The sequence below is a fragment of the Stegostoma tigrinum genome, chromosome 42, assembly GCF_030684315.1.
Source record: "Stegostoma tigrinum isolate sSteTig4 chromosome 42, sSteTig4.hap1, whole genome shotgun sequence".
In the NCBI taxonomy this organism is placed as follows: Eukaryota; Metazoa; Chordata; class Chondrichthyes; order Orectolobiformes; family Stegostomatidae; genus Stegostoma; species Stegostoma tigrinum.
In genome coordinates, this window is record NC_081395.1 from 12609711 (window position 1) to 12624122 (window position 14412).

Genomic DNA, 14412 nt, shown 5'->3' on the forward strand with positions numbered 1-14412 from the left:
TACCCTGTCCCCCATCAAACACTCCCAAAACAGGGACAGCACAGGGTTAGATACAGAATAAAGCTCCCTCTACGCTGTCCCCCATCAAACACTCCCAGCACAGGGTTAGATACAGAATAAAGCTCCTTCTACGCTGTCCCCCATCAAACACTCCCAAAACAGGGACTGCACGGGGTTAGATACAGAGAGAAGCTCCCTCTGCACTGCCTCCCCCATCAAACCCTCCCAAAGACAGGGACAGCACTCTCCAGTCCCCTGCTGTCCCTCTCCAAGTGATGCTTACTGAGGTGGGAGCAACATCCTCTGATACACAGCCCGTTAGGTGCTCAGTGAAAATGGCTTCTGCGTGTTTCAAATACTCCGCCATCTTCTTCTTCACTGCGTCACGCCTTTCTGAATTCAGGTCACCTAGCAACACAAGGTTAGGGGTAGTCAGCGTGGTTGTGTGTGAGGGAAATCATGTCTCACAAAATTCATTGAGTTTTTTGAGGAGCTCCTTTACTTGTATTATAGTAAAGCCTTTCATAAGGTTCTGCACTAGTAGGTTAATTAGTTAAAGTTAGGAATTCAGGTTGAGATTTCCAATTGGATACAAAATTGGCTTAATGGCAGGGGACAGAGGGTGGAGGGTTGTTTATCGGACTGGAGGCCTGTGACCAGAGGTGTTCTGTCAGGTTTCGGTGATGGGTCCACTCTTGCTTGTCGCTTATGTAAATGATTTAGATGAGAATATAGAAAGCATGGTCAATATGTTTGCGGGTGGCACCAAGATTGGTGGCATTGTGGAGAGTGAAGAAGGTTATCTAACATTACAAAGGGAACAAAGTGTGGAGCTGGATGAACACAGCAGGCCAAGCAGCATCTTAGGAGCACAAAAGCTGACGTTTCGGGCCCGGTCCCTTTATCAGAAAGGTGGATGGGGTGAGGATTCTGGAATAAATAGGGAGAGAGGGGGAGGCGGACTGAAGATGGATAGAGAAGAAGATAGGTGGAGAGGACAGTCTGGGTGGGGAGGTAGGGAGGGGATAGGTCAGTTCGGGGAGGACGTACAGGTCAACAGGGGGCGGGGGGGATATAGGTTAGTAGGTAAGAAATTGAGGTGCGGCTTGAGGTGGGAGGAGGGGATAGGTGAGAGGAAGAACAGGTTAGGCAGGCTGGGACGAGCTGGGCTGGTTTTGGGATGCATTGGGGGGAGGGGAGATTTTGAAGCTGGCGAAATCCACATTGATACCATTGGGCTGCAGGGTTCCCAAGCGAAATATGAGTTGCTGTTCCTGCAACCTACGGGTGGCATCATTATGACACTGCAGGAGGCCCAGGATGGACATGTCGTCTGAGGAATGGGAGGGGGAGTTGAAATGGTTCGCGACTGGGAGGTGCAGTTGTTTACTGCGAACCGAGCGGAGGTGTTCTGCAAGGCGGTCCCCAAGCTTCTGCTTGGTTTCCCCAATGTAGAGGACGCCACACCGTGTAGCGGATGCAGTATACCACATTGGCAGATGTGCAGGCCAACATCTGCTTGATGTGGAAAGTCATCTTGGGGCCTGGGATGTGGGTGAGGGAGGAGGTGTGGGGGCAGGTGTAGCACTTCCTGCGGTTGCAGGGGAAGGTGCCGGGTGTGGTGGGGTTGGAGGGCAGTGTGGAGCAGACAAGGGAGTCACGGAGAGAGTGGTCTCTCCGGAAAGCAGACAAGGGTGGGGTGGGAAAAACGTCTTTGGTGGTTGGGTCTGATTGTGGATGGCGGAAGTGTCGGAGGATGATGTGTTGTATCCGGAGGTTGGTAGGGTGGTATGTGAGGACGAGGGGGATTCTCTTAGGGCCGTTATTGTGGGGGCGGGGTGTGAGGGATGTGTTGCGGTAAATGCAGGAGACACGGTCAAGGGCGTTCTCGACCACTGCGGGGGGGATGTTGCGGCCCTTAAAGAACGAGGACATCTGGGATGTGCGGGAGTGGAATGCCTCATCCTGGGAGCAGATGCAGCGGAGGCGAAGGAATCGGGAATAGGGTATGGCATTTTTGCAGGAAGGTGGGTAGGAGGAGGTGTATTCCAGGTAGCTGTGGGAGTCGGTGGGCTTGAAATAGACATCGGTTTGTAGGTGGTTGCCTGAGATGGAGACAGGAAGGTCCAGGAAGGTGAGGGATGTGTCGCAGATGGCCCAGGTGAACTTGAGGTTGGGGTGGAAGGTGTTGGTGAAGTGGATGAACTGTTCGAGCTCCCCGTGGGAGTACGAGGTGGCGCCGATACAGTAATCAATGTAACGGAGGAAGAGGCGGGGTTTGGGGCCAGTGCAGGTGCGGAAGAGGGACTGTTCCACATAACTTACAAAGAGGCAGGCATAGCTTGGGCCCATGCGGGTACCCATGGCCACCCCCTTTGTCTGTAGGAAGTGGGAGGAATCGAAAGAGAAGTTGTTGAGGGTGAGGCCGAGTTCGGCTAGGCGGATGGGGGTGTCAGTGGAGGGGGACTGTTCGGGTCTGCAGGACAGGAAGAAGCGGGGGGCCTTTAGGCCATCTGCATGAGGAATGCAGGTGTATAGGGACTGGACGTCCATGGTGAAAATGAGGTGTTGGGGACCAGGGAATTGGAAGTTTTGGAGGTGAAGGGCGTGGGTGGTGTCACAGACATAGGTAGGGAGTTCCTGGACCAAGGGAGGGAAAATGGAGTCCAGATAGGTGGAGGTGAGTTCGGTGAGGCAGGAGCAGGCGGAGACAATGGGTCGACCAGGGCATCAGGTTTGTGGATTTTGAGAAGGAGATAGAAGCAACCCGTGCGGGGTTGGGGGACAATGAGGTTGGAGGCCGTGGGTGGGAGGTCACCTGAGGTGATGAGGTCATGGATGGTTTGGTGCTCGGGGGTACAGTCGTGATCAAAGGGGCAGTAGGAGGTGGTGTCGGAGAGTTGGCGTCTGGCCTCAGCAATGTAAAGGTCAGTGTGCCATACTACAAGTGTGCCTCCCTTGACTGCGGGTTTGATGGTGAGGTTTGCATTGGAGCGGAGGGCTTGATCAGTTGGGAAAATGGGCTGAGAAGTGGCAGATGGAGTTTAATTTGGATAAATGCAAGGTATTACATGTTGATAAAACAAACAAGGGCAGGACTTATACAATTAATGGTTAGGTCCTGGATAGTACTGTAGAACAGTGAGAACAAGAGTACATGATTCTTTGAAGACAGAGCGGTTAAGGAAGAGTTTAGCACGTTTGCCTTCATTGCTTGGACCACTGAAAGAGTGGAGTTGGGAAGTTATGTCGAGGTTGTACAGGACATTGGTGAGGCCTGTTTTGGAGTATTGAGTCCAGTTGTAGTCACCTGGTTATAGGAAAGATAATGTTAAGCTGGAGAGGGTTCAGAAGAGATTTACCAGGACATTGCTGGGAATGGAGGGTTTGAGTTATAAGGAGAGGCTGGATAGGGTGGGACTCTTTTCACAGAGCGTAGGAGGTTGCGGGATGACTACAGAGGTTTTGTAAAATCATGAGGGGCATAGATAAGGTGAATGGTGGGTGTCTTCTCCCTAAGGTGGGGGATTTCAAGACAAGGGGGCATGTTGTTAAGGTGAGATGGAAGATTTGGAAAAAAAACGAGGGGCAATTTTGTTACAAAATGGTTCGTGTGTGGAATGAATTTCCAGAGACAGTGGTTGATGAGGGTACAGCTACAACATTTAAAAGACATTTGGATCAGTTCATGAAGAAGAAACCTTTAGAGGGATATGGGCCAGGCACAGGCAGGTGGGACTAGTTTAGCTCAGGATTACGGTGGCATGGACTGGTTGGACCGAAGTGTCTGTTTCTGAGCTGTATGGCTCTGTATCTATGACTCTAAGACAGGTACTGATTGATAGTACCCTTTGGTCCTTTGGAATGCTAAGCTTGCTTTTGCCCTGGCACAACAGACAGCCGTCACTTCAAGTGGCCATTGTGCCAGTCCCACCCACACCATCTATAGACCCATGTTAGCTCATATGTGAGCTCAGACCAGCCTGACCAATGGATTGGAGGCACACACAAACCATGAAACACAATTCCCTGCTCAAACACTAATTCCCAATGATTTTGCTGCAAGGTTTAACACATTGCAAAGCGTCGACAGGACAGTCAGACCGAAATGGCAAAACAATTAATTTTGTTCGGGAGGATGCAGAGACCCATAAAATAATGACTCTATAGAGCGGGAGTCAGGGCAGATGGACCCGGGGGGTACATGTACTGACGGTGTTGAAGGTGCTAGGACAGGATGAGAGCACGGTTAATAAACTATTCAGTATTAGCGAGTTTTGAGAAGATTTGTAGCTCAGGTTGAGGTTCTGGATGTGAGTTTGCTCACTGAGCTGGAAGGTTAGTTTTCAGACGTTTCGTCACCATTCTAGGTAACATCATCAGTGAGCCTCCGACGAAGCGCTGGTGTTATGTCCCGCTTTCTATTTATCTGGTTAGGTTTCCTTGGGTTGGTGACGTCATTTCCTGTTCTTCTTGTCAGGGAGTCGCGGAGAGAGTGGTCTCTCCGGAAGGCAGCATTTCACTGCTGCCTTGGATCTTGTTCATGTCCATTCTCCCCTGAGAAAAAGACCAGGAAATGACATCACCAACCCAAGGAAACCTAACCAGATAAATAGAAAGCGGGACATAACACCAGCGCTTCGTCGGAGGCTCACTGATGATGTTACCTAGAATGGTGACGAAACGTCTGAAAACTAACCTTCCAGCTCAGCGAGCAAACTCACATCCAGAACTATTCAGTATCCTGGGAGGGGAGAAGGAAGGTCGACAGGAGATTTGATTGAGGTGTTCTAAACCACGAGGCCTCTGGGCAGAGTGGAAAGGGAGAAACTGTTCCCATTGATGGAAGGACTGAGAATGAAGGGGCAGAGATTTATTGATTAAAACAGCATTGGGAGGGGCAGTAGGAGCAACTATTGCACAGCAAGGAGCTTGGATCGGGAATGTGCTGCCTGAGAGCTTTGGGGAGGCAGGCCAGGAGGAAACTGGGATTAATATCCACCAAAAACATACACACTGCACATTCATCCATCAATTTGTTTCACACAGCAACATACACACAGACCTGTGTCACATTGCCCCTCCCAGGATAGTTAGAAAGCTGGAACAGAGGGATTTGGGGGAACAGAGCGAGGGAGAGAGAAAAGGTGGAGGGAGAAGACTCAAGCAGAACTTTCAAAAGAGAATTAGATAAATATTTAGTGTCAAAAAGTTGCAGAAATAGATTCTTCGACCCAACCCCATGGCAACCAGATTTCCTACATTAATCGAGTCCCATTTGCCAGCATTTGGCTCATATCCCTCTAAACCCTTCCTGTTCATGTAACCATCCAGGTGCCTTTTAAATGTTGTCATTGTACCAGCCTCCACCACTTCCTCTGGCAGCTCATTCCATACACTCACCACCCTCTGTGTGAAAATGTTGCCCTTTAGGTCCCTTTTAAATCTTTCCCCTCTCACCTTAAACTTATGCCCCTCTAGTTTTGGCCTTGCCTGCCCTGGGGAAAGGACCTTGACCATTCACCCTGGAATGGGAGAAAGAACGTGGGGACGAGGGACTAACTGAGCACTAATCTGACGAAGCCAGCAGAATGGACCATTGATACTGATGGTCCTCTGGTTTGTACAATTGCACATTTACATTCATAAATTCTTATTAATTGTGGGCTGTGGGAGCACAGGGAACAGGGGCTTTTACAAAAGTTGTAACTGGTTTTGTACATAGCAAGTATACCGGATATAATTTGTTTTTGACTGTCTCACATGACAATGATTGAGTACTCCTGACGCAGATTTCTGAAGGACCCCTTAATCTCCCTTATGTTAACTCATCTCTCATTTGACTCTCCTGTTTCCATTCCTTTAGTCATTTATTACAGGCCATTTATCACGAGACACCGAACTGGATGAGCCATATAAATGCAGTGGCTACAGGAACAGCTCAGGAGCTGGGAATACTGCAGCAAGTAACTCACCTCCTGACTCCCCAAAGCCATGGGGACTCCTGACTCCATCATCTATATGAGTGTGAGGGAGCTCTTCCCCGCTTGCCCCCTGGATGGGGACAGCTCCAACACGCAAGAAGCTTGACACCATCCAGGACAAAGCAGCCGACTTGACTGGCACCACGTCCACAAGCATCCCACTCCCTCCAGCACTAACACACTGTCGCAGCAGTGTGTACCATCTACAAGATGCATTGCAGCAACTCACCCAAGAACCTTAGACAGCAGCTTCCAAACCCACAACCTCTATCCTCTAGAAGGGCAAGGGCAACAGATACATGGGAACACCACCCCCCGCACCTTGCAAGACCACCCGCACCCCCCGACCAACTCCCCCACACCCCCGAACCTGCCAAGCCACTCACCAATCTGATTTGGAAATATATCAGCATTGCTTCACTGTCACTAAGTCAAAATCCTGGAACTCCTTCCCGAAGGTCATTGAGAGTCAATCTACAGCACATGGACTGCAGCGGTTCAAGGTGGCAGCTCCCCACCACCTTCTCAAGGGGAACTAGGGACGGGAAAATAAATACTGGCCCCAGCCAGTGATCTCACATCGAATAAAAGCTTAAAGAAGGACAAGGTTATTTTTCAAGTAGACATCCCTCCATTTCACCCGAGTTCTGAACACAGGTCACTGGACCAGAAATATTAACTCAGTTTCTCCCCACAGATGCCACCCGACCTGCTGAGACCCTCCAGTATCTCAGAGTTTCTGCTTTATACCCTTGCATTTCACTGCTGCCTTGGATCTTGTTCATGTCCGTTCTGTGGTGGTCTGGCAGAATGGCCTGTAACAGGGCCGCAGTACCTCTGCCTTTGAGTAGTGCCCACTCGTTATTAACGCAATGGGATACCACCAGGGCCACTACCTCCTTTCACTTGGACATGAGCTCCAAACCTGGCACCTGGCCCTCAAGTCCAGCGCACTCGATCGCTCTGGGCTCTGGGTACGGGGCAGGTTTAGGGGGGAAAATCAGGGAGCGTCGATATAGAGACTCAGGTGGTTTCAGGACTGGGAGAGACAGGCTGACAGCCCCCTCCACCCTCTCTCTGGGCCCTGTCACCCACCCACCTTGCACTCCTTTCAGCAGAATGTCCACCCCATTGCGGTAGCAAGTGAACGCTGCTGCATACTCCTGGCTGGCTTCCCTCGCCAGGGCCTCTTTGATACACGTGGCCGCTGCAGTCAGGTATTCAGCACTGTCGAGACTGTCTGAGTGTGAGGTCGCGGGGAGCAGAAACTGGTCCTCTGGCTGCACTCTGAGCTGCAGCAGTCTCCTCTCTAGGTCTTTGGGCTGTTCGTCGCCCAGTGCTGTGAGGCCGCTCCGCTGGTTCAGGTCAGGCAGAGAGTCTGCAACACAAACAGCTCATTTGAGAGCGCTACTCATTCATCGAGTGGAGACTAGCCCCTGTCCCCTCTGGGCTGTCACTGTTCAAGGCTTCACACGCTGCCGCGCGGGTGAAGCAGGGAGTTACTTGTATTTCTTTTCATCTGTGCCACTGTCTCTGCCTTGGAACGACTGGGCAACCACTTTGCTGATTACCTCCGCTCAGTCCCCAGGCATGACCGTGAGCGCTCTCTCACCCGCTACTGTAACTCCCTGCCCTGCTCCCTCTCTGACCTTGGCCTGTTCCAACTTTTCAATGAAGATCTCTGCAAACTCGATGACCAACGTTTCAAATCATTCACCTTCTCATTTGACAGACTCAGGGCTTTAACCATTTTACACCCTGCCTCCATTTTGTCACAATTTGTTCTTTTCTGCTGGTTGAATTTTTTCTTACTTATTTGTTTATTTTAAATCTGGGACAGCTACTATCCTGCCATTCATACCTCATCTGGATTCATCCATTCAAAGAACCATAGATCTGGACAGCATGAAAACTGACCTTTGGTCCAACTATTCCATGCCGACCAGATACCCTGAATTAATCCAGTCCCATTTGCCAGTATTTGGCCCACATCTTACTAGACCCTTGCTATTCATGTACCCATCCAGATGCCTTTTAAATGTTGTAATTGTACCAGCCTCCTCCACTTCTTTTGGCAGCTCATTCCAAACACACAGCACCCTCTGTGTGAAAAGGTCCCTTTTATATATTACCTCTCTCTCCTTAAACCTATGCCTCCAGTTTTGGAGTCCCCTACCCTGGGGAAAAAACACCTTGTCTGTTCACCCTATCCATGCCCCTCATGGTTTAATAAACCTCTATAAGGTCACCCCTCAGCCTCTGAGGTTCCAGGGAAAATAGCCCCAGCTATTGTGGAGGTCTGGCAGAATGGCCTGTAACAGGGCCGCTGTACCCTGTAGCTCAAACCCACCCATCTTGGCAACATCCTTGTGAACCTTTTCTGAACCCTTTCAAGTTTCACAACATCTTTTCCTGCAGCAGGGAGACCAGAATTGAACGCAGTATTCCAATAGTGGCGTCACCAATGCCCTGTACAGCCACAACATGACATTCCAACTCTTATACTCAATGCACTGACCAATAAAGGCAAGCTTACCAAACACCTTCCTCACCGCCCTGTCTACCTGCAACTCCACTTTCAAGGAACTGTGTACCTGCACTCCAAGGTCTCTGTTCAGCAACACTCCCCAGGACCCTATCATGAAGTATACAAGTCCTTCCTTTGCTTGCCCACTTACCAATCTCATTGGCATATACATCTTTGACACAATCTCTCTCGCCTGCCAATCTATCCCAGATCTTCACTTTTGTTTTAATGCCCCAGTTTAGACAGATCCCCTGAACACTCTCTCTCAGAGGCTGCTGGGCCAGTGGATTTTAATTTCTGTGTCAATTTCAGGTTTCTAGCAAACCCTGTTATTCAGTTTTCATATGACAGACAAGTTCCAATGGACTAGGCACTTGAACAGAGCAGCCACGAGAGAAGCTCAGGGGCTGGGCGTTCTGGCACAGTCATGGTTACTCAGCCATGTGCAAAGACTGAGCTTACCGCTCCAACTGCATTAGCAGGACTTGCGATGGCTCCAGCCGAAACACTCAAACCTTAGGAGACAGCCCAGGAAAGGGGGTGTTCAGAGGATCCAATGCTGCAGTCACTAACCCTGCCCTCAGGGGGCAGGATTGGGGACAGGGGAATTTCCTGGGGGACATGCAGCAGAGAATGTCTGATCACCCACCGAGCTCCTGACCTGAAGCTTCGAAGACAAGGGAACCCGTAAAGACACCATCACAGAATTCCCGGCTCCAGGCAGATATTGTCACTGGTCCTTTATTGGAATTGTGTTCAAGAACTGCAACTCTTCAAATACGCCCCACTTATACAGGCACACCAATCACCTCAGGAAATGGTGGAACTACAAATGGTACAGCGTAGCGGGAGCTTTACTCTGTATCTAGTCCCGTCCTGTCCCTGTCCTGGGAGGGTTTGATGAGGGACAGTGTAGTGGGAGCTTTACTCTGTATTTAGTCCTGTCCCGTCCCTGTCCTGGGGATTGTTTGATGAGGGACGGTGTAGAGGGAGCTTTACTCTATATCTAGCCCCGTCCTGGTCCTGTCCCTGTCCTGGGGATTGTTTGATGAGGGACAGTGCAGAGGGAGCTTTACTCTATATCTAGCCCCGTCCTGGGGATTGTTTGATGAGGGACAGTGTAGAGGAAGCTTTACTCTGTATCTAGCCCCATCCTGTCCCTGTCCTGGGGTTTGTTTGATGAGAGACAGTATAAAGGGAGCTTTACTCTGTACCTAGCCCTGTACTGTCCCAGTCCTGAGGAGTGTTTGATGGGCGACAGTGTACAGAAGCTTTACTCTGTATCTGTGCCACGCATATGCCCTGGCAGTTTCAAAGTCCAGTAATATCCTGGTGACCTGTGGCTATATGGAGATGTGAAGTTTGGTCAAACCCAGGCCTGTCTTGGTTGTTGCTGTGACACTGGGGTTCCTATGCCCTCTCACAGCCATCCCAGCTGACAGGGGAGGCCTGGCTCCTCAAGAGTTGCTGAAAACCGACCCGTCGCAAGAGGTGCTTTCAATTCTCAGTTGATTGGTCCCAGAACAGCCTGAACTCACCCACACTGTCCTTTGCACAGGGGTCAAACATTGCCAGCTCGTGGTTGGAGAGGGGGGACCCAGGCCGCTGTCGGTTCCCCTCGTGTTTGTCCTCAGGGTCCGAGTCAAATGGGCAACTCACCTCCTCAGCTTGCTGGTGATCAGGATCAGGTTCATCTGCAACACAAGAGCCATCTTTAGGACCCAGGCAAACTCTACAGGAGGGCTCTCCCATTTCCAAAGGGAAGCACATTGATGCAGGACAAGGGCTGCAAGCACAGGAGTGCTTAGTCTGAATCACCTTCACTGCAGCCACCAGGAAAATTCATACTGGGAAAAGTGAGAGAGTAATCCGACTGTACAGAAAGCCAGGGACTTTATATCAGGAAAAATGAGACAGTAATCCTACTGCACAGGAAGGTGGAAAGTTCATATTGGGAAGAGTGAGAGTAATCCGACTATACAGAAAGCCGGGGAATTCGTATCAGGAAAAATGGGACAGTAATCCGACTGCACAGAAAGCTGGGAAATTCATAGTGGGCAAAGTGAGACAGTAATCCAAGAATACAGGAAACTGGGAAAGTTTAAAACGGAAATGGCGAGAGATTAACGTAACCAGACAAAAATTTGGGAGAATTCATATTGGGTGAAGAGAGAGAGTAATCTAACAACAGGAAGCTGGGATAATTTAGAGGGAAATGTGAGGGTGTATGTGACAATACAGGAGGCTGGGAGAATTTACATCAGGAAAAACGTGACAGAGTAATCTGGCAATATAGAAAACCAGGAGAAATTATATTGGGAAAAGTGGGAGAGTAATCTGAGAATAGCATCACCGTTGGTCATTCCTCCCTCCCCTCGATGCCAGTCACACCCCGCTTCCTGCCCCCAACACCTACACACCTTTTCCCTGCATCGATCCCACTGATACCCTCCTTCCCTACTCCCTATTCCCACTAGTTCTCGCACCTCATTGAGCCCACACAGATACACATACAAATCCTTCCCTAGTCCCATCACACTCTCCCCACAATTCCACAGTACCCGAGTGAAACACAAGGCCCCGTCACAATGGAGAAGCAGTTACCCTGACTGTGATGTATCTGTCGGGCCACACTGTGGGGCTCTGGCTTGGCCGCCATCACTCCGACCTCCCCATCACTCCTGGTCAGGGGCTGCGAAGATCGCCTGCACTCTGGTGATTGGCTGGAAAAACACCCCGGGGTCCTGCCCTCTTCTGAGGGCAGGGGTATGAGTGGGGCAGGCAGGCTGCAGGGGTCCTGAGGAGCACCAAGTTCCAGAGGCCGGGAAACCTCACCATCCTGGGCAAAGAGGAGACAGACAGACGGTGAGGATCACTGCACCGGCCACACTCGCAGCTTGCAAGGCTCCCTCCCTCACATCAGTGCACTCACTCTCAGCCCCTTCCCTCATTCAGCCCGCCTCAAACTTGCTCCACTACGTCACCTCATCCCCCTGAACCTTACCCCAACCCCTTCCCTCACCCCATCCACCTCAACCTTACCCTAACCACTTCTCTCACCTCATCAATTCAACCTTACACTATCCCCTTCCCTCATTCTCATCCCCTACAACCTTAACACATCCCCTACAACCTTACCCCATCCCCTTCCCTCACCCCATCTCCTTCAACCTTACCCCACAATCATTTCCAACCACAGCCCCTCAAACTTACCCCAACCCCTTTGACTTACCTCACTAGCCCCTCGATTTATCTTCTCCCGCACCTAACATCTCTAAATTTATGCCCACACCACCCTCAAACTTTTCCCTCCCTGACGTTTCATTCCCCCCCAATTTATCCCCTCCCTCACCTCACCTGTAATTTATCTCCTCCTTCGCCTCACTCCTGTCCATTTATCCTCTCCCTCGTCTCAACCCAACCTCTCGATATATCCCCTTCCTTACCTCACCCCATCCTTCATTTCTTCCCCCCCACCCTGAACGCACCCCTCCAGACTTATCTCACCCCTTTTCACTAATCTCAACCATTGCACCTTGCTTTGTCCCCTCCTTCAGCCCCTTTAATGACTCAACTTCTCCCTCTCATGAGCCCCGAGCCCCGTGCCCTTCCCCCACAAATGGCCTCTCGTCCTCCCATTCCACTGCCCCTCTCTCTCCCTCATCCCTTCTTCCCCACCTCAGCTCCCTCACTTTGCCCGACAGGCCTTTGATGCTCGATCGTTCTAGGAAGGTGCTGTTCGCCTAGGGCACAAGGGAGAGTGGACAGGAGAGGACCTTGCCTGGAGCCGGGGGAAGGGGGTGAAGCAGGCGCCACGCACGGTCACAGCAGGCAGGCACACACCTTGAAGAAGTCCTTGAGCTGCAGGCTGTTGCACAGGGCCGGAATGTTAACAGTGAACTGCAGCATTGCCTCGGCACACCGGCGTCTTTCTTCAATAACATACTCGTCGAAACGCCCTGCGGCAGGGAATGCAAACACACAGACAGAGAGATCAGCTCCTGACCCAAGCTGGGGATCAGAAGATAGCCCACACCGATCCCAGCCACAGCCCCTTTCAACCTTAGAGAGCCTCACAGTGCCAGAAAATTGGGTTCAATCCCACCCTCGGGCGACTGTCTACGTGGAGTTGCACGTTCTCCCCACGTCTGCGTCGGTTTCCTCCGGTGCTCTGGTTTCCTCCCACAGTCCAAAGATGTGCAGGTTAGGGTGGATTGGTCATGGAAAATTACCCGCAGTGTCCAGGGATGTGCAGGCTTGGGGAGCGGTTAGCCATAGGAAATGTAGGATGACATGGATAGGGCAGAAGGGGGAGTCTGGGTTGGATGCTCGTCAGAGGGTCGGTGGGGACTCAAAGGACTTAATGGCCTGCTTCCACACTGGAGGGATTACAAACCCCAAGTTGAACATCACCGGGTGATCCAGTGGGAGTAACAGACAAAAACTATTTCCTATGACTGGGGGAGAGTGGAGGTGGGTAGCGATGTTGTTAGTCAGATCCTTAAAATGAAAAGCCAGGTCATTCAGGGGCAATGAAACCTCCTCATACCGACAGAGTGAAAGTCACATTCCTGACTTGTTCCCTTGCAGATGGTGGCGCAGGATTTGGGAGAATCGGGTGAGTCACTCACTGCAGGATTCCTAACCCAACCTCAAACCGACTCTTATAGTTCCTGAGTTTATGTGGTGAGTCCACTTGAGTTTCTGGTCAATGGTAACCCCCAGGATGTTGATAGTAGGGGATTCAGTGACGGTAACGCCATTGAATATCAAGAGGCGGTGGTTAGATTGTCTCTTATAGGAGATAGTCCTTGCTTGGCACTTGTATGAAACAGCTGTAATTTGCCGCTTCTCAGAGCAAACCTGGATATTGTCCAGATCTTGCTGCAGGTGAACATGGACTGCTTCATTATCTGAGGAGTCACGAATGGTGCTGAACATTGCGCAATCAGAGAACACTGCATTTCTGACCTCATGATGGAGGAAAAGGTGGAGAGTGCCTGGAACGCACTGCCAGAGGTGGTGGTGGGAGCAAACAAAATAGCAGCATTCAAGAAGCACCTGGATGAATACATGAATAGGAAGGGGATAGAGCGATATAGATCCTGTAAGTGAAGACTGTTTTAGTACGGAAGGGCAAAACATGTTGGTGTAGGCTTGGAGCACAGAAGGTCCTGTTATTGTGCTGTATTGTTCTTTGAAAGGTCATTAATGACATGAAGATGGCTAGACCTTGGACACCTCCTGAGGGGGCTCTTGTGGTGCAATGGTAGTGTGCCTGCCTCTGAGTCAGAGACCCAGATTCAAGAACCCACTCGCAATAGAGGTATGTCATAACATCTCTGAACAGGTTGATTAGAAAAGATCTACCCTGAGGACAGGTGCCCTTGAGCTGACATGACTGACCCCAGCAACCACAACCATCTTCCTGTGTGCCAGGTATGACGCCAATCACTGGAGAGTGGACCCTTGATTCCAGTTTGACTCGGGCTCTTTGACACCACACTCAGTCAAATGTCACCTTGAATTAAAAGGCTGTCTCACTCACCTCACCTCTGGAATTCAGCTCTTTTGTCCATGTTTGAATCAAAGCTGTAATGAGGTCAGGAGGTGAGTGGACCTGACGGGCCCCAAACTGGGAGTCACTGAGTAGGTTATTGCTGAGCAGGAGGTGCTCGAGAACAGGTGATGACACCTTCCATCACTTTACTGATGATCGAGAGTAGACTGATGGGACAGTAACTGGCCAGGTAGAGTTTGTGTACAGGACATACCTGGGCAATTTTCCACAATGTCAGGTAGATACCAGTGTTGTATCTGTACTGGAAGAGCTTGGCTAAGGGAGCAGTACATTCTGGAACACAAGCCTTCAGTACTATTGCTGGAATGTTCTCAGGGGCC

General features: G+C 50.6%; 1 protein-coding gene across 3 annotated transcripts in view; it reads right to left on the reverse strand.

Annotated features, from left to right (window-relative positions):
• snx15 (sorting nexin 15) overlaps positions 1-14412 on the reverse strand; it is a 31380-nt gene that overhangs the window by 10742 nt on the left and 6226 nt on the right. For 2 of the 3 annotated variants that reach the window (XR_009443122.1, XM_048525126.2), the window contains exons 4-8: positions 12355-12470; positions 11116-11350; positions 10050-10205; positions 7084-7362; positions 284-408 (exon numbers count right to left, since the gene is read on the reverse strand). Coding sequence is in view for 2 of the 3 variants with exons in the window: in XM_048525126.2 (XP_048381083.1) it covers positions 284-408; positions 7084-7362; positions 10050-10205; positions 11116-11350; positions 12355-12470 (911 nt within the window). In the remaining variant the exon portion in view is untranslated. The remainder of the gene's footprint in view (positions 1-283; positions 409-7083; positions 7363-10049; positions 10206-11115; positions 11351-12354; positions 12471-14412) is intronic. The other variant, XM_048525127.2, reaches the window with a different exon arrangement.